At 40.2% G+C, this 20,256-nt stretch overlaps 1 protein-coding gene across 2 annotated transcripts in view; it reads right to left on the reverse strand.

Annotated features, from left to right (window-relative positions):
• Positions 1 to 20,256, reverse strand: part of plxnb2a.1 (plexin b2a, tandem duplicate 1) — a 231,616-nt gene that overhangs the window by 20,728 nt on the left and 190,632 nt on the right. For both annotated transcript variants that reach the window (XM_042220154.1, XM_042220153.1), the window contains 9 exons: positions 19,971 to 20,058; positions 19,603 to 19,766; positions 15,333 to 15,481; positions 14,816 to 14,951; positions 6,200 to 6,336; positions 5,761 to 5,943; positions 4,631 to 4,742; positions 1,911 to 2,126; positions 1,735 to 1,818 (listed from right to left, as the gene is read on the reverse strand). In XM_042220154.1, coding sequence (XP_042076088.1) covers positions 1,735 to 1,818; positions 1,911 to 2,126; positions 4,631 to 4,742; positions 5,761 to 5,943; positions 6,200 to 6,336; positions 14,816 to 14,951; positions 15,333 to 15,481; positions 19,603 to 19,766; positions 19,971 to 20,058 — 1,269 coding nt within the window. The remainder of the gene's footprint in view (positions 1 to 1,734; positions 1,819 to 1,910; positions 2,127 to 4,630; positions 4,743 to 5,760; positions 5,944 to 6,199; positions 6,337 to 14,815; positions 14,952 to 15,332; positions 15,482 to 19,602; positions 19,767 to 19,970; positions 20,059 to 20,256) is intronic.

A 20,256-nucleotide genomic window follows, 5' to 3' on the forward strand; every position in this document is an offset into this window, starting at 1 on the left:
TGCAAAAGTCTTGAGTCATCCTTCGTTTCTTAGCAAACAAATACAAATACAAGGCCAAAATTCAACTGTAGTGAGCCTGAAATTCTTTATTCTTCAACACAGCTTTAGTTTTCTAAAACCGACTGAAGTAAATGAAGTAGTCTTTAGGAATAGTTCTCCAGGCTTCTTGAAGGACATTCAAAGCTCTTCTTTGATGGTTCTGCAGTTTGTTCTGTTCCCTCTCAAGATGATTCCACACTGCTTCAACAACGCTGTGCTCTGTGCTCTGGTATGCTTTTACTGCATTAAGAGTGTGTTTGAGATCATTCTCATACTGAAGAATGGCACGCTTCCTTAAGAACGGCTTCTTGACAGCTGCCCTTCCACTGAGAACATTTCTGATGAGGCTTCAGTAAACAGCAGATGGATCATCTGAAGGTCAAGATGTTTCTCTCAGGTCCTACATCACGTGTTTGCTCATTTTTTTCCCTGTTTCTTAAGGACACAACTTTCAGATGTGGATCACATGCTGTAGATGGGTTTTTTTTTAAGGCTCACTATCTCTTCTTTTGTCAAATATATCAAGATACATTTGACACCATCTTGAAATATGGCAGGTTTCAAGCCAATAGTTCTTTGGGAATCACTTAGTTAGTGGAAGAATATTTTATGTCTGTCAAATGGTGTCAAATTGAGAATTTTTTTAGTGATTTAACTGAAGAAATGGGAACAAATTACGTATTTTGCAACAGCCTGCTAGTAACGATTTGATTCTTTGCTAACAACATTGGTTCATCCCACGAGTTAGGTGCCTTTTTATGCTTGAGTGATTCACAGGTCAGAGTTAAGGTGCTGTGACCAACAAGCATTCGTCTGAAAATGGGCAGGTACAAGAACTGGATTGAAAGTGAGTAAAAAAGCAGCCGATGCTCCGCCCAAAAAACAAAAAAGGTGAAAGATCTTCAGAAAGTCTGGAGAACAAGAAAACCAGGACCATTTTAAAATAACAAGAAGTTCTGGCTCCTTGGAAGCAACATAAAGAGGTTTTTGCTCAGTACCCAAATAGTTATTTATAACAGAGTGGCCAAAATGTCAACCAATCAGATCAAAACATTCTTAGAAATATTGATTTCTGTTTTTGGAAGCCAGCAGAGGAGCAAGAGGGAGCCCACAGGGATGGCAGGTCTTGAAGAAAAACAGGCTAAAATGGCTTGTTTTAGATGAGTGAGGATTTTTTCTCTTTAATCTGTATGATGCAAAAACTAAAATCCAAGTAGAGTCCAAAAATATAAGGAGCTGGAATGTGACACAACACGCTGCATTAACTAAAAGGAAATTGTGGTGTTTGTTTTGCTCATACAACAAAAGCAGATAAACCGGGAGGAAATATGTTTTAGCTGTATTTTCACATGGTGCATCAGAACTAAAGATTTGGAAGATGTTTTGTTTTTGTCACCGTAACATCTTTGCAGTCTACTCATCAAGAGACGGCGCCTTCACTGAATTGTTTCCAAAGGAGAGATCAAGCGTTGAGTGTGTCCTAATGCTGCATTTTTAGAAGCCTGTATGTCTGTGGGAAGACAGACGTGGCAGACTCATACTCTCAGTTTAACCAACAGCCACGCAGTGTTAGACATGGATAACACGACCGTCTCATATCCCCACATTTCATAAAATGTGAACATCAGCTCCATGTTTACAGTGTAAACTTATTATAAAGCCATTATAAACTTTCCTCAAACAGACAGTGTTTACCTGCAGTATGTTTACGTGACATGAGGCATCTCCAACAAACGCCTGGGCCTCTTTGGCTGTCATCGCCTTGGAGAAACCCCAGCCCTGGCAAAAGTGAGAAAATGAGAGTGAGCTCCATTTACAGAAAAATAGTCAAAGAGGGGATTTTAAGAGCATCTCTAGCAATCAGTGCTCACAGTCACGATGATAATGCCGGTCTCTGTGATGACGTTCCTGGCGAGCTCGTTGAAGGTGGGGTTGGGGTGATAGTTGAAGCTCTTCAGCTCCTCGATCACATTGTCCAGCTGGAGGTAAATCCTGAGAGACTGAGAGAGGGTTTCGTAGCTGGAGTTCACTATCGGGGAGTAAAACTGGAGGACTGTGTCGTTCTTGCTCAGAGCCTCCTGCACAAACTAGACAAATAAAAGAAAAAGAGTGAAATTATTCAGAGTGAGAACAGCTGAAGCATGAGCCAGGTGTGTGTAAAGCTGAAAGAATCGGCTTTCTGTAAAGATCTTCTACACCAGACCTAAAACTTTCCCCGGCTTTGGTTGCTTCAAAAACAAAAACACATCTGTCAGCTGATTTAAAAAAAAAAAGACTTTATAGTGATGTTTTTACTGTGGAGCATTTAGCTTCTATAAAGCCAAAAGTTCCCTGAGAAGGCGGTGGAGACCAAAATAGGAGCTACAAGGATACAAGGAGATACCTAGTAGATAACAGGGCTGTCAGAGAATTCCTGGCTGTACAACCAAACAATCAGAGTCAGGTATATAGGTTGTTTCAACCTCCAAGTGTCCCAGCGAGTAATGGCAGGTGTTCAATATATAACGTATTTAATTATTTTGTTTGTTTTCAGTAGCTGGTGAACACCGAGTGTGGTGGAGAGCAAAAACAGAGCTTAAAAAAGTGAAAAGGAGGCTGGCCTCTCTGAGCTCTGTGCTTTTGTTGGATTGTTGGATTTCTATTCACTACAAGTCTTTAGCTTAGAGTTTAAAGTGTCAAGAGATGACTACCATACATGGACAAAAACAACAGTTTTTATTCGTCATTAAATATGAAGTCTAGCTTGCCAAAATTCATTATTGAAATGGTGTCAGATTGACAGCAGAATGTCGAAAAAAATCTACGTATTCAAATACAGAAAACAGACTATTTTCTGCTGCCCTCGAGTGGACAAAAAAATATATTATTTTCAGATTAAATTCAGCTTTTTCTATTTTAACCTGCAGACAGTTTGATGGCAGTGAATCACAGCGCAGGTTTAACTTTTTCTTCATATTTCCTCCTCCTCTGTCTCTTTCCCATACTCCTTTTTCTCCCGCCTCTCTGCCTCCCCACTGAGTCTCCCTCTCTTTCTTCCCGGTTCAGACAGCAGCTTTTGATGAAGTGACAATAAAACGACTTCACCTCCTCTCCCCTGCAGTGAATCTTTCCTAAGAGTCTCTGTCACTCAAAGCTATTCAGCAGTGAAATAGCAGCTTTGCTCTGTTCCCTCAGTCTCAGGCTTTTGGCTCGGCGAGAACAAGCGGCAGATGAGGCTGCAGACTGACGTACATCAAGCTGACACTCTGCATTTATTAAAAACATCCTCACAGTCACACTGACTGCACATTTCGCCCCAAGTAATTCTAAAGAAACGTGGTCTTACCGTCTCTCGCGATGGATGTTTTCTCACAAAGATCAAAATATAAGACGAAAACTTGGCTACTTTTAGCAATTATTTGTTCATTTAAATTGTAGAACACTGCGCTGTCAGTAAAACGGGCCACATATTGTAATGCCTTACTAGTTATAATAAAGACACACTCTACGTATGCCTCTGTTGAGTCACAATTTACCCAGACACTACGGATCTAAATGAGCAGTTTTGCTGATGTCCACTAACATACAATGTTCCAGATTCACACAAATACAATGACACATGTATTTTAACCCATTCAATATGACATTTTTAAATGAAAGCAAATACAATTTTCTAAAGAACACACAACAGCAGCGTAAATTTTTACGGAAATTTAAAGAAAAGATGAATTAAGGGTAATTGGTCATTTATCTTTTCTTGTGGGAAATGAAGTTGAATCGGTTTTTGCAAATTCTTATTCTTCGATCTGACACTCCTTTATTTCACTATTAAGTGCTTATGCTACTGTATTGTTATGCTTGTGTTGGTACACTGATACACTTCAACATCAGATACCATTTAGCACTTTGCTAGGTGCTTATTAGGTATATTATTACTTATGAGAGCTTAATAATACATCACACATAATTCCACTGTAGTAGATATAAATCAGTTACACATTCAGGCAACTCGTCTCCAAACATCTGCAGGAATCACAGACATTTTTGCAAAGGTTTCTTAATAATTGCAGTGTCATTTATAAACCAACTGCAAACATGTTGCAATTAAATGAGTCTGTTTGTGCCAATGAGCACAGCTCGTCTGCAACAAGTCTCTTTGCAGAAAAGGGCTCTTAACTCAACTATAATACTGATTGTATGAAGCTATATTCCTGTATGAAAGCAGGGTTTGCTGAGTGCTTTCGTCATTTGTCATAAATGTAACTATTTGTGGAAGATTTCTGAATTTCCATTTCAAATTTTTGAGGTATCGGCTGTCTGGATGTAAGTAGTTAATGAGAAATTATCTGCATGCTGCTGATCTGTCAGTTAATGTCCATATTACCACAAATACACTGCCAATTTTACCCCATTTAATTGCAAACTGACTGCTTTCTAGCGATTTTATTGCCATTTTGATGCCTCAGTGACAGTAACTGACAGTGAGTGGCCACAGACCTGATCCCCGTCTTCAAAGCAACCATTTCAAAGGCAACAAGGCTGCAAGTTCATTTAGGTTGCAAGGCTGTCTCCAACCACTGCTTTTTCGTAGTGTGATGACACCAGCTCTTACCTCTTCAGGCGGCAAATTGTGTGAAAACTCGTCAGGGGAGGGCTGGACTTTCATCATGGCTCTCTGGATGAGATCAAACCCGCTTCCAGACACCACAATCTTTCGACCACCGCTACACAAAAATAACAAAGAATAAGCATTTAAACAATTTTAAGGACTTGGATTTACATCTGGGCGAGGTTTTAGCTTCACTCCATCTCTTTATTTTCTCAAATGCTTAATAACAGCAAATTTAAATGTAAGTGAGACAACTTTATTACATCCTTTAACCTCAACACAAAAATGCCTCACATGGAGTACTTTATGTTTCTGGTTTTGTTGTTTTCTTTTTACCATTACAGAGTTTTTATTCAAATAAGGCTGTAGACTGATGCTGTACCAGTCAAAGGCTTAGAGAGCAGTTGGCAACCAGCTGGAAAACTCCCTGCAGTTAATGTTGCTAGGTGAAAATGGTCACAGAGGTATTGTTAAACCAAAAACCTCTGTGGCAGAATCCTGCAGCCACCCACAGTTTGCAAGATGCCGACTTGTATCCAAACACTCACTAGCTATCCACTAAAGGTTTGAGGCTAACTGGAAATAAAGACGATTCACCTTCAAAGTAAAAATGGTGCCTTTCAAATGTGTTGATTACAGTGGTAAGGCATAACTTTCTACTTTGAAGGTGAACAGTTTCCATCCTCCTCCTGTTTGTATTGCTCTTTTTCAAGTTGCACTACCGATTGGTTATTAGTTAGCAAGTATCTGCAACATGGCATGCTCCATGAAAACTATAGGTGACTGCGCCAATCTGCTGCTCTGGGTCACTTCCAGTGCTGCTTGTAGTTTTAGATCCATCTCTGGAATCCCAGATATAACCACTTACATGTGTCTGTAATTTGAATACACGCCTCATCCAACTTCCATTCCAAACTCAAAAACCCAAATTTTATTTTGAGAGACTGATTTCAAAGCAGCAGCGGTCAAGCAACGCACAAGGTGATGACCTTTAAAGATACACAGATCAAATTTACAATTTACAAGTTTACAATTTTCTTGAATTCATCATCTACATCTGTGTCAGGCGTCCTTTTGAGGGCTGTTACTCACTCAAACAAGCAAAACTGTGCGTGTGATGTGTTCACACTCACCATATGAAGCTGGCTTTGGGGTTATATTCCGTGATCTTGGGGTTTTCCGAGTACTGATAGGCTCCGTGGATGTCTTTGGTGGTGTTCGTCCCGTATTTCACAGTCACTGTTAAGCGGTCCGATGGGACCTTCTGCCCACGATACCTGCCAGTCTTACAGGTAATCTCTGTGCCGAATGAAAGGCTGAAGAGGAGGAAGGAAGAGTAAGAACATAGGCTGACTCGAGAAACAAGAAAAGCAATACGATCCCTAAATGGATGGAAAAAGTTCATGAACTCTGTGAAACTGTGCGACTGACTCATTTTCTATGTTGTATTTACTGATCTTGAAGAACCAAAAGAAAATATTTATGAATATAAATGAGTTTCAGGTCCATCTATTCTCTTTATTTTTTTGTTTCTGGTACCATTTGCATTTTCCTTTACCAGGTGTCACTTACACTTCACAGGGAACTCCTCCCACTGTCACAGCAACGTCCTCTTTAGTCGCCGTGTCCAGGTCTTTGCCTCCGATCGTGATCACCGTCCCTCCAGCTGCTGGACCCCTCTCTGGCATGACTGTTCTCGGTTCGGGGTCCTGCACAGAAAACAGGGAGAAAATGACCAAACTCAGTAACTTTAATGGGAATATGCTGCAATTTCCATACAATATGTGGACACTTTCTATTACAGAGGCTACTATGCATGTACATACATTTCATATATTCATTTAATCATATTTGTGTCTTTTTACGTTTCTACATTTTGTACATTTACTTTAGCAGTTTGAAAAAAAAAAAGTTCAGATCACGTTTGACTGAATAGGTAAGGAAATTATTTGCCTTCTTTTCTACTTGATATAATGACGAAAATACTGACTTTAGGATGGATCACATAAGAGCAGCGGTCCCCAACCCCGGGCCGAGTCGTTTGGTACCGGGCCGCAAGAGTTGAGGCTTGGGTGTGAAATGTATGGTTTTCAGGATTTTTATCGGTTTTTAGCGTTATTTTATGATTTTTATCGTTAACTCTGTTTTCCTGGGTCTTTTCATGTGTGTTATGAATAAATCTTATCTTGTTCGGTACCGATACTATTTTTTTTTGTTGTATTTATCCGCGACACCTTAAAGGCCAGTCTGTGAAAATACTGTTGGGCATAAACCCGCCCGTGGCGCAAAAAAGGTTGGGGACCGCTGCATAAGAGTGTATATGTAATAAATGTTAATAAATTCTACAGCTGGAACACAAGCACGGACGTCCGCTGTGTTTGTGTTTTATTTCATCATTTTTTGCTTTGATTAAAAACGTTAAGCACATTAGAGTAATCATGTTTTAATTTAACTGTAATAAAAGCAAACAAGTGAATCTATTCTACTAATGAACAACAAAATCAGCCCATTTGTTTACCAACTGAAGGTTTTACTGAAGGATCAAACAGTTAGAGGACAATTTACATCTGTTGATAAGAGCGCTGCGTTTATAAAAACCTCTCAACAGGCTAAGTCTATAGGAGGCTACTCCAGATGGCTGCTACTTAAATGCCGGCACCATAAACATATGCTGCACCACCTGGCTGTAAGAGCAAAGCAGCAGGTTCAGGTACACCATGTACAAAACCACACTTTAGCTTGTTAACATTATGAAACCAACAGAGTGATCGGCTGCAGTCAGAACTGCTTTATTATAGCGTGTACCTTATTAAACCATGTACCTGTGTTACTGTAATTACTGAATTTATGTGATAAAAACCTTAAAAACTGGACAATTTGCCAAATCTTTATACATATTCTTCAAGTTAAGAATGATTCAAGTAATTTGTATTTGTGGGGGATTTTTAAATCAATTTGAAATTTTAATTTTACACTTTTTGTGGAAATATGTTGCAAAAAAAATACATTTTATTTTTCAAAATACATTTTACAAAATGACTCTTCAAACTTATGTTTAATTTAGAGCAGGGGTCTCAAACTCGTGACCTGGGGGCCACTTGTAGCCCACATCACCCCTACTTGCAGTCCGTATATGGACATGAAGAAATATAATACAATTTGGCCCTTGAAGTAACTTTTTTGTTAGGGAGGATTTATTTGTTGTTGAATGCAATGTTAAAATAAGCTCTTTAAAAAGCAAAAAGTTATTTAATATGAAGACAATATAAGCAGAGAGTACAAACATGTTGAGGGTTTGGTAGTTCAGTGAGAAAGTTATTTGTAAAGAAAACTATTTTCACTAGCAGTCAAAAACTAACGCGTACACTTATGTTTGCATTTTTATTTTGTTAAATACGAACAAAACAGAAGTGTTGCCACGTGTCTGCCCAGAAAGAGAGGACCAATTTGTTTATTTGGTAGTTCAATGAAAAGCTTTAGTTAGTTAAGAGTGAGAAAAAAAAAATTGCCCACACTTTTTCAGTTTGGTCTTGTTATGCAATATTTGAAAGTTTAAAAAACAAACAAAACACTAAAATGGTAAATGGCCTGTATTTATATGGCGCTTTACTAGTCCCTAAGGACCCCAAAACGCTTTACACATCCAGTCATCCACCCATTCACACACTGGTGATGGCAGCTACATTGTAGCCACAGCCACCCTGGGGCGCACTGACAGACGCGAGGCTGCCGGACACTGGCGCCACCGGGCCCTCTGACCACCACCAGTAGGCAACGGGTGAAGTGTCTTGCCCAAGGACACAACGACCGAGACTGTCCAAGCCGGGGCTCGAACCGGCAACCTTCCGATTACAAGCGGCACTCCATTAAGATGATGATGCCAGCAGTGGCCCACAGCTCATTTCAGTTTGAGACCTCTGGATTAGAGCATCATATTCGTCTAATTTCAATTTTAGTCTAATGATGGCGCTACATGACAGCAGAACTGCTGTAGAAGTTAAAATCAGCAGGTGTAACAAACTTCCTGGAAATGGACACATAACACACATATTCATAAGGAAGCAAGTAAGTCAAGAAATGTGAGCAGGAATAAGGCGAGGCTGGCCTTCTATAAAATCATCTTATATGATTATAACTGGAGTAGAAACTTTTACTATTTTAGGTTCATATGCAGCCCTGTGCCTGAATAAAGATGCATCATGTGACACGGCATCAATTTGTATCAAATAAGTGAAACAGTGAAAAAATATCCTTCATTAAAAGTTATGAACCTACTTAAGTTACAGTGCAAAAGCTTGAGCAACAATACAGGGAGTGCAGAATTATTAGGCAAGTTGTATTTTTGAGGAATAATTTTATTATTGAACAACAACCATGTTCTCAATGAACCCAAAAAACTCATTAATATCAAAGCTGAATGTTTTTGGAAGTAGTTTTTAGTTTGTTTTTAGTTTTAGCTATTTTAGGGGGATATCTGTGTGTGCAGGTGACTATTACTGTGCATAATTATTAGGCAACTTAACAAAAAACAAATATATACCCATTTCAATTATTTATTTTTACCAGTGAAACCAATATAACATCTCCACATTCACAAATATACATTTCTGACATTCAAAAACAAAACAAAAACAAATCAGCGACCAATATAGCCACCTTTCTTTGCAAGGACACTCAAAAGCCTGCCATCCATGGATTCTGTCAGTGTTTTGATCTGTTCACCATCAACATTGCGTGCAGCAGCAACCACAGCCTCCCAGACACTGTTCAGAGAGGTGTACTGTTTTCCCTCCTTGTAAATCTCACATTTGATGATGGACCACAGGTTCTCAATGGGGTTCAGATCAGGTGAACAAGGTGGCCATGTCATTAGTTTTTCTTCTTTTATACCCTTTCTTGCCAGCCACGCTGTGGAGTACTTGGACGCGTGTGATGGAGCATTGTCCTGCATGAAAATCATGTTTTTCTTGAAGGATGCAGACTTCTTCCTGTACCACTGCTTGAAGAAGGTGTCTTCCAGAAACTGGCAGTAGGACTGGGAGTTGAGCTTGACTCCATCCTCAACCCGAAAAGGCCCCACAAGCTCATCTTTGATGATACCAGCCCAAACCAGTACTCCACCTCCACCTTGCTGGCGTCTGAGTCGGACTGGAGCTCTCTGCCCTTTACCAATCCAGCCACGGGCCCATCCATCTGGCCCATCAAGACTCACTCTCATTTCATCAGTCCATAAAACCTTAGAAAAACCAGTCTTGAGATATTTCTTGGCCCAGTCTTGACGTTTCAGCTTGTGTGTCTTGTTCAGTGGTGGTCGTCTTTCAGCCTTTCTTACCTTGGCCATGTCTCTGAGTATTGCACACCTTGTGCTTTTGGGCACTCCAGTGATGTTGCAGCTCTGAAATATGGCCAAACTGGTGGCAAGTGGCATCTTGGCAGCTGCACGCTTGACTTTTCTCAGTTCATGGGCAGTTATTTTGCGCCTTGGTTTTTCCACACGCTTCTTGCGACCCTGTTGACTATTTTGAATGAAACGCTTGATTGTTCGATGATCACGCTTCAGAAGCTTTGCAATTTTGAGACTGCTGCATCCCTCTGCAAGATATCTCACTATTTTTGACTTTTCTGAGCCTGTCAAGTCCTTCTTTTGACCCATTTTGCCAAAGGAAAGGACGTTGCCTAATAATTATGCACACCTGATATAGGGTGTTGATGTCATTAGACCACACCCCTTCTCATTACAGGATGCACATCACCTAATATGCTTAATTGGTAGTAGGCTTTCGAGCCTATACAGCTTGGAGTAAGACAACATGCATGAAGAGGATGATGTGGACAAAATACTCATTTGCCTAATAATTCTGCACGAATTCACCTGCTTGCTGCTACTACTGCACATTCACCCAGTGTTATACTGTATGTGTGTGATGTGTGTGTGTGTGTGTGTGGTGTGTGTGTGTGTGTGTGTGTGTGCTGTAGTTGTATATATATATATATATATATATATATATAATGTTCTTCCTCTACACCCCCCCATTTTTGCACATGTCGAGGAGCGTGTCAGGCTACATTTCACTGTGTGTTATACTTGTATAACTATGCATGTGACAAAAAATAAAGAACCTAGAACCTACTCATTTGCCTAATAATTCTGCACTCCCTGTATACTTAAAGTACTTAAAACTAATGATTCATTAAGTATTATCACTTTAATGCTGCAACTATACCGTCACTTCCGTCTCACCAAAACAATATTTTCCAGTGACAGAAATCATAAAATCCAAACTAAAGAGTTATGAGGCTGTGGCTATTTTATATAAATAATCTATAATGGTACTAACATAAAGGAAGAGAGAGTCTCCTTTACAGGTTGACTCCTTTGAGTATGTCTCCATGCCTCTGGGAGAATTTCAGAAGGACCGATGTTTGTATTTAACTCTTAAACCAAGTTTTCAAACTGCAAACACTTTTTTAAAGCTTCTGGAGAGTAAAATAACAATAATAATATTTATGATGATAAAAACAAAAGCTCCCAGATCTGTCAAACCGAGCAGCAGAGAGAGAGAAGAATAAAAATGAGAAGTGAAGAGAAAACTTTAACCGTGTAGACTTCATTATGTTCCAGCTGCTGTCCTGCAGGTACAAACGCTTTGATCTCGAACTCAAACAGATCGTAAATTTTATGCAGCTCAATAACTCAATAACTCGACCCTGTGGTATTTAGGCAGCAGAACAACTAAGAACAACGACTACAAAGAAAGAAAATAAAAATCCGTGTCACGGCAGAGCTTCACCGTCAGGCACGTTTTCTACTTCTGTGCTGTGTGGGTCAGCTGGAGGGGTTTCTGTTATACTGGAAGGTTCTGTACAGTCCTGACAGGACAACCAAACCAAGAGCAAATATTATGCCTGGTTTACACCCCAGCACAAAGAGCCTTCAAAATTATCAAGTTAAGTCGTCTTTCTTTAGATGCAAGAAGAATCTTATATAAATAAAAAAGTATAAAAATGAATCCAAAGCAAAGAAGAACTATAATATCCTTTAAATGAGCGTAGCACATGTGCAGCTGCTGAGACGCACTTAAGCATTCGGCTCGTTGCTGTTGCAGATTTGTTCTCGTTGTTCTGGCAGACAGCGCTGCAAGCACAAAAATAAATATCCCCAACGACAGGCAAACTCATAACAACTCTGCCTGGTTGGAAGTTGAACACACAGAGAAAACAGCAGTGCAGGAGGCAGCAGCAACTGAAGTGTATTCGGTGGGAGAGACAAAGGGAATGCAGACAGTTCTTCGCGTTAAAAGGAAACAAACTCCAACCCAGAGACACTCACTAGGGGAGTTGCAGCAGATGGAAATCTGAACAAATCGATGTGGAATTAAAATGAGGCAGCATCAGGCTCATTCACATCAAAGGTCAGCATTTGTCAGCTGCAGTAATTAGTCATTTGTACATCAATTATAACCCAGACGAGCTTATTAGTCTGTCCTCGTGACACACAGAAACTTTAAAGCTTAGGCTGAACAGCTCCAACCATTCAGGAACATTTAATTGTCTTTATAGTCATCTGAAGGCGTTTACTCTAATGTAACTGAAGAGTAAAGGAAGAAAGCCTGTTTGTAATTTTTTTTAAAAAGCACAGGTTTTTGAATCCTCCGTGATGGTTCTGTCACTTTACACCACAATGAAAGCTGAACATGAAAACTCCAAATGGACACTGGAAAGCACCTGGTGCCAAAAAAACAAAAAACAAAATAAAAACAAAACTCAGACTCAGACACAAAGACTGAATTTTCTTACTAAAAAACCACCGGGACAGAAGTATTTGCCCCCAATGAAAATGACTGCTTTTTTTTTTTTTTTAAAGCGCTTCACGAGTGCCTCCAGATTTAAAGGCCTTCCAGTATGAACCTTGGTCTTCTGTTTACCACACAGATCTTTAACGGGATTCAAGTCGCGGCTTTATGCAGGCCGGTGAGTAATGTTACTTCTTCACCAGGAGTGATGCATGTTTTGGGCCCCAGTTTAGCTGCTGACAGCTTGAGGTTTTCTTTAACCTCCTAGGACCTGGCGTCCACATATGTGGACATCACATTTTGGGTTATTTAGACCAAAATACTGAATTTTGCTCTACAAGGGCCTGATATCCACTTACATTATACTGCTACTGTTCTATCAAAACTTTAAACGAATATCCTCATATGTGGCTCTCATTTTTCACAGCACAATACTCCCACCACCGTGTTTCACTGTAGAAACGCTGATCTTTAGGTTGTAGCCTTCTTTCTAAGCACCATCTCTGTGATCAAAGAGCTCCAGTTTAGTCTAGTTTAGCTTCCAGTGTGAATAATTGTCACTTTCAGTCTGGATTAAGAACATCTTCTTCTGCAGTATTATTCTTGGTCTGCGACCTCACAGTCCATTTCTGTAGAGAGTTTGAGTTTTTACTTTTTTATACTACAATTCCTGACTTGGCTAAGTCGTTAATGGGTGTCAGTCAGGTGGCAGTTGTGTTGGGGTCTTTGGACACATCTCTTACTAGAGTCTTTGTAATCTTTAATTTCCTTCCTCTGCCAGGCTGGTTTTGTACTGTGTGGCTTTATGAAAGCTCTGCCTGTAGTTTGGACTTTCTGTTCATGAGCAGCAAAGAAAGTTAAAACAGCTTGACCCATGCAGGATTGACTGAGAGGCAGCACCAGTGCCGACTAAACTATAAATCCGGATTATTCTGAACTGTGAATCATGCAAAGCTACCCTAGAGTGCAGGTATATAAATACAGCGACAGTTTAAAGCTGTGGAAGTATTCTTTGTTTTCATGATTCAGCAACACGTATTGCGTCAGTTTTTGTGTTTTTTTCTGAGGGCAACTGCACATGTGTGTTTTTTGTGATTTGTGACTTTTCATTAATCGACCTACCTGTTCAAAAAATGTCTGTAAAATACTCAAAATGCTCCTTGTAATCATAATGTTATCCAATTTCACCTCTAACACGCCGAAATTCATCACATTTGAGAAGCTAAAAGGAGTGAAAACATTTGGATTTTGAATATTTTTGAAACACGATGTGTTCTTGTTCATGAAAAGCCCAACATCGTGGTCAGCATGTTTATTAGTTTCATATTTCTGCGTAGACACTGAGACAAATCAGCAATGTAGTAATCTGAAGTTTCAACCCTGAGCTGAGTCGCAGCATTTAAAGGCAGTGACGCACTGCTGATGAACTAAATTAGTCATTTTGGTCTCAGCAGTTTGCTTTAATTAGCTTTTTGTCAGTTCAATAGAAACAAACAAGAAATATGAATGTGAACAGCGATATTCAAATTAAGCAACTGAGCCGAGTTCAAGAAACAAAACAGAACAGCAGGTGAAGCACATTTATTTTGATCATGTTTGTTTCTCCTCTTGTGCTATGCGAGGGTGGGGGGGGGTTACTGGAAACTGAATGGAGTTTGGTGCGGCGGTGGTGAATTTGTATGCAAGGAGTATTTTCACGCACTGCCGCTTCTTTAGGGAGACCGTTTCCTTGCATCGCACCAGAGAAGAGCCGCATGCTTTTACTTTGTTAGAAACCTTTTAATGTTTCTGGGATTTGATCTCCGGGGTTTGAAGCACTTGTGTCAAACAATGTTCGGTGTTGCCTCAGAGACTTTGAGAAGGTTTGCATGCAGTGTCTGCAGGTTTAACTACACCAGACTGAACAGTTTTTTAAAGCTTCCTGAAGTTGAACTAAGATGCTTTAAGACAGAAGATCAGGAGACATTTCTACAGCATTTCTAATAGCAAACTAGTGTACAGATAAGACACATGTTAGCTGTTAACATATGTGGGTTCTGATGCTCAATATGCTATGAAGCCTGAGCTGTATGTAAAGGAGCCTCTGGTGTTTTCAGGGGGATTTATCGGTTTATTACTGATCTTCGTTAATCGTCACTGTCTTAAATTATAAGTTGAATCAAAAAGCCTGAAACAAGCTACAGAAACATCTTTCGCTTTAGTCTGCTGGCGTGTGAATAATACAAGCAAGGTCAGGCGTCTATCCACTGACTTATTTCTTTTTATCCATACCCACGATTACCCATAATTACCTTTCTAGTAGACAAACCCAACACTCTTATTTTGAAAGTGCTGATGAGCACCTGGTACTTTCATGCGTTTCCTGACCGTGTGTTAGAGGAAGGTCTTGACGTACCCTGTAGGTAAAATAGACCTGAGATGTCCCCGATCGTTCTCCTTCAACTGTTATCTCCACTGGTCCGCTGTTGGTCCTTTCAAACGGGAGGTCCTGCGGTGGGTTTCGCTTCGCCGGGCCAATCTCACACACCACGCTGCCGACAGAAAACAACAGAGGCCGCGGTTCAGAAAACAGATGGAGGCCCAGAATTCAAATAACTCATTGCCCCCTCTTGAATCAACCCCTTAATTGTACATTACATATGGAGATTACTTGCAAGTATGTAAGCAATCAAGTTTTGGGTCAGGCTAATAGATCAAAGCCTTCACCTGCGGGGCAGTGCCTGGTACAATCAACCAAAAAAAACAAAATGACGTGCAGAAATACTAAGCTTTTATAGATTTTTATCTTTAGCTAATAATTCATGTCAGCACACTGCTACAGGTGCATGTGAAAGAGCTTCAGCTTAGTGTGTAAAAGCAACAGGTGTGCTTCTATCTGCATGTTAACGAGGCCGTCGCTCCTGTTAGAGTACCTGGTTGAGACAGAGTATCTGTCCTCCTGGTGAATGCAGTCCACTCCGGCCACTGTGATCTTTTTGATGTCTTCCTTCTTTATTCCCATGTTGGAGCCTTTGATGGTCACTGAGATCCGGCCATTCAGAGGGCCGTACCGAGGGCTGATCTGGAGAAGGAAAGAAAAGACTGTTTGATATCACAGATCATAGCAGGAGAGCTGAAATTCCAAAACCTGCAAATATACCAAAGTTACTTTTTCTGTCAATCAGTCACACAAGCTGTGGGTAGAAACAGGTTTGAAAGGTCCTTACAGAATACTGCACAACAATCGAATATTAACAATTTTGGCTTCCTACAATTAAGCAAACGCTACCGAGTGATAATGAAGATGCAAAGCATTCCCCAAATCACAGAATGATGGGACGCCTGCATGCGCCACTCACAGCTCACCAGTTTCTGCTTGGCCAAAGTGTCCAACAAATGAAGGCTTCAGGGATGCTTCAGGTGAAGCTGAATGCTAATTAGAGTGTAGCACAGTGTAAAGGTGAAAACAGCGCCGTGCTGCTTTTATTTTAATGATAAGTGACCTACCGACCAATGAATACGTCCATTTTCTAAAACAAATATTCCATTAATTGCACTTTGTAATGTTTAAAAACAATATTTTTTTCAAATATTTCAGATTTTATAAAGAAAATATTTTTATAATTCTGTGCTTTTTGGGGTTTTTCTCTCTGTACTACGACTTTATGAATTAAAGGGAAAAATCTGAAAATGGGAAAAAATCTAAAGAAAGATAAAAAAACAAATTGTAAATATTTCTGCTTCCAATGTTATGACATTAATGTATAAATATTCATAAAGATGTTGAAGTACAGCCTGTGAAAACACATCTTCTGAAATAAAGGTTCGGCATATCTGCTTCAATTTGGGCCATCTCATCTTCAATTTGACGTGACTGCACGACGTATAAGATCAAATTCATCTTGTATATATTCACCTCCCTGTCGTCCTCAGCAAAGTCTGCTGTGGAAATAACTAACTTCTTCTGGCATAATCAGCCGCAGCCCAGAGGAAATCAAGACGGGGCCTGAAACAAATGACTGATGTTCCAGAGAAAATAGGAAACATACTGAAGCAGTTCAGCCAAGGAGGAGACAAACAGCGAATACAATATGGGAAGGAAAAAAAATTAGCTCAGTGACAAAAAGAGAAGAGATGAATTTGTGGAAAGATGTGGATTTCTAAGACCGTCCACACAGATGTAGGTGAGGGTTCGTGGATTCTTTGCTTTGTTTAATTTGATGTACAACTAAAAGAAAAAAATCCTGAAGAACAAAATTGATACTGAACAAAATGAACAAAAAAAACAAACAAAATTCAGTTTAATAAATTAGGACGGGGGTGTCCAACTCCAGGCCTAAAGGGTCGTTGTCCTGCAGGTTTTAGATGTGTCCTTGATCCAACACTGCTCATTTAAATGACTAAATTACCTCTTCAACGTGTCTTGAAGTTCTCCAGAGGCCTGGCAATGAACTAATCATTTGATTCAGGGGTGTTGACCCAGGTTGATATCTAAAACCTGCAGGACACCGGCCCTTGAGGCTTCAGGTTAGACACCTGTGGTTTAGGAAGATGATCGACTGCCATCTCAGACAGATTGGTGAAAGGTTGCAAAGAATTGCTGTCTAATTTCTAAACCACGCAGATTGGTTGCAATGTGCCGGCAATCAACCCTTTGCAAAAAGGGAGTCGACTCAGCTGGATGCCAACTAGGTATTGGTTATTCCTCCTAAGTAAAAGCAATCCTACCAAGCGCCTATTTTCCAGTTAAACTGGTACTTAATGTAAGTAGTAGCAGAATTTCTATGTATGCAGCTGCAAACAGATTTGAAGTTTTGGCCAATTTATCACAGTTAATGGATGTATTAAGCCAAACAGACTGCATGTGATTGCCATATTGGCCCCATTCAACGGCAAACAGAGCAAACCGACTGTCTGATTGGTGTTTTATCGCCATCTTGATGTGGCAAAGCTGCTTTGAGCTGAATCTGAGTGGCCGCAGATTCGATCCCCATCTTTGAAGTAACTATTTCAAAGGCAACGAGGTGGCAACTTCATAATTCTGGTTGTGCTGCTTTAGTGTGACTGTAATGCATCTCACCCATTCACTGCAGTAAAGATAAAAATGTGTATTATTAATAGTGTGGCTAACTTGAATGACCTCAATTAATTCAAGTGATTGGAGTCGACATAATGATCGTGGAGTGAAGTTAAATGCTGCCAATTAATTAATCTTTACTTCCAGCTTTAGTGTCTTATTTAATACTAATTAGCAGGTGTTTGCTTCTTTGTGTTGCACAAATATAGTCTGTGGATCCAGCTTGCTAACTAGGCGAGCCAGGGTTAGCTGATAACGTAACACTCCGTTTCTTTAAAGATGATGGCCATCAGGTTAAAAGTGAGAAACTTTTAGGCTTTGCACCAAAAACTTGGATGCTAACCAAGTAAGAGCACTCACAAAAATATGTTGGTGAGCAAATCAGGTTGTGCAAAGTGACAAAAATCAAACAGATCCATGTAAAATCATTCTTGTCCTCTGTCATCCATATGATTGCTTTCTATGTATGTTTTTTTTTCTGCAGCCGCAGCACATTTCAGAGCTGGTTGCAGTTTTCCCACTGCACTCTTTTCTACAAAGGACAACTTCACATGAACGACGGTGTGATTTATGTCAGTAGGTTTTCTCGTCTTCTGTTACGATGAGAAGGGAAAATGCAATACTGGCTGTATTAAAGGTGCTACTCACAGATCTTCTCCTGGATTTCTGCTTCTGTTAAATGACACAGCCACATCACAGCTCTGCGGTTTAATCTCTGAAATGCTGTGAGGTCACTCTCTGGTTCAGTGCAGATTATAAATGGAACATGCTGCAGTTTTTGTTCAAGTCTTTGTGGTTGTTATATTTGTGTGAAACTGAAGAATAAGACATTCTTGGTGCAGATCTTTTACTTAGTCCCAGGAATTCTCACCCAAAACTGGGATATCTGAACATGATAAAGCTCTCTTATTAGAACTTTTTACCTGTGATTTTGCTGAATGATGAACAGAAAAATGTAGGGCTTTGCCCCAAAAAACATTGGCACAGACAACAAGAAATCATCCATCCATCATCCCCCTAAGTCAGGGGTGTCAAACTCAAATACACAGTGGGCCAAAATTCAAAACTGGAACAAAGTCGCGGGCTAACGTTAATATTTATTGAAAAATATTTATTCCTCCAAATATAAGAATGAATCTTTTCTTATGGACTCAAACACGTTTTGCTGAAAAACTGAATATGAAACAAGCAAAGCTTAATACTAAACGATATATATATTAGCTGTATAATACCAGTAGGCCAGCTCTGATAGTAATTTGGTATGGCTTCGCGGGCCAAATGTAAGTAGGCTGCGGGCCAAATTTGGCCCGCGGGCCAGAGTTTGACACCTATGCCCTAAGTACTCATCCACCTTAAGATCACGGGAAAGCACAAAGAACCCATTTACGATCATAAACTAAGAAAGTTAATCAGAAAATGGGGCTACATTAAATGGAAAGTAAAATAAAAGCAATAAGGAAAAAACTGCCTGGCTGTGAATTAGTCCACATGGTCTTAAAGATGTTCTATCCAGGCCGTGTGTTTTATTCATTTATGCAGTTTTTGACTGTTTGGATTGATGGTTATTGGAGTCCAGTTGGGTTATCCTTTTTTTTACATATGAACAGGACGTCAATGTGAGGAAGATCTGTTTGAGAATCATGTTTCAGATTTTTTGTGTGGACAACACGATTGCTGAGTTGGGGGAGAGCTGGTGCCCAAAGCAAAGGAGTTTAGCGAGAAGTGGACCAGAAGAGGGAAATTGCGGATACCAATGGCAGAAACTAGCTTCATCTGTTGGGTGTCTGGACTTTTAGAGCGCTCAGATATCTGGAGGAGCCTCAGAGTATGGTTGCAGGCTTTTGACATAAAAAGAAGCTGGGTGAGGTGAAAACATCTGAAGTAAATGATCCTGTTTATCCTGCTGCAACCTGCTTCCACATCAGATAAACAGAAGTAAATGGATGGAAGGATAGATGAATCTCACTGCCAGAGTCTTACAGAGGGTAAAAGTTACCGCACATACATTTCACTCATTCAAACCCGTCAGGCTCCCAAACATAGAACCAATCCTGTCCATAAAGAAGTTCCAACAGTGTTTACTACCGACATGTCAGAGGTCATAGCTTTGTGTTTTTATGACTCACATCAGTGATTTCTGGGTTGGGGCACTGCGCTGGCTGCGGTGAACGGCAGAGTTCCCGGTAAACGCAGCTGTGTGAGGTGGCGCACCAAACACACTGGTACTTGGAGTCGGCATGTTTACACAGGCTGCAGTCCTCTCTTCCCACTGAGCAGCTATACAGTACGACTGTTGGGGAGACAGCGGCAAGAAGAGGAGAGCAAGATGAAGAAGAAGATGGAGAAGAGAGGGTGAGGCTAATTATCATAATGCAGCTGGAAGTGAATTTGAAATGAGCGAAGGTGACACTAAAAACAGCGTGATAACTGCACTTTCACACTTTATCCTGATTTATGTGCGATTGTGAAGTGTCTGTGCTGGTGAAATACCAACCTGTCAGGGTGCTGTCAATCTTCCTCTCAGTGTCTCTGTCCTTGATGTGGAAGGATACGTTCACCTCCTGCTGCTCGTCGTATTCAAACTGCACACACAGACACACGGCCATGTTTCCATCACTTCAGAGGACATTTCATTAACTAAAAAATATGTTTCTGGAGACCAAAACCACTGCCCATCTTATCCAAACCGTAATCATAGTTTTAACTAAAAAAAAATTAATGACTTATATTAAGAGAATCTAAAGTCCCAGTGGTGTTGTGGTGGTTGTGTCTTGGAAGGA

Source organism: Haplochromis burtoni, unplaced genomic scaffold, assembly GCF_018398535.1.
Source record: "Haplochromis burtoni strain Fernald_Lab_line unplaced genomic scaffold, NCSU_Asbu1 Contig_44, whole genome shotgun sequence".
Taxonomy (NCBI): Eukaryota; Metazoa; Chordata; class Actinopteri; order Cichliformes; family Cichlidae; genus Haplochromis; species Haplochromis burtoni.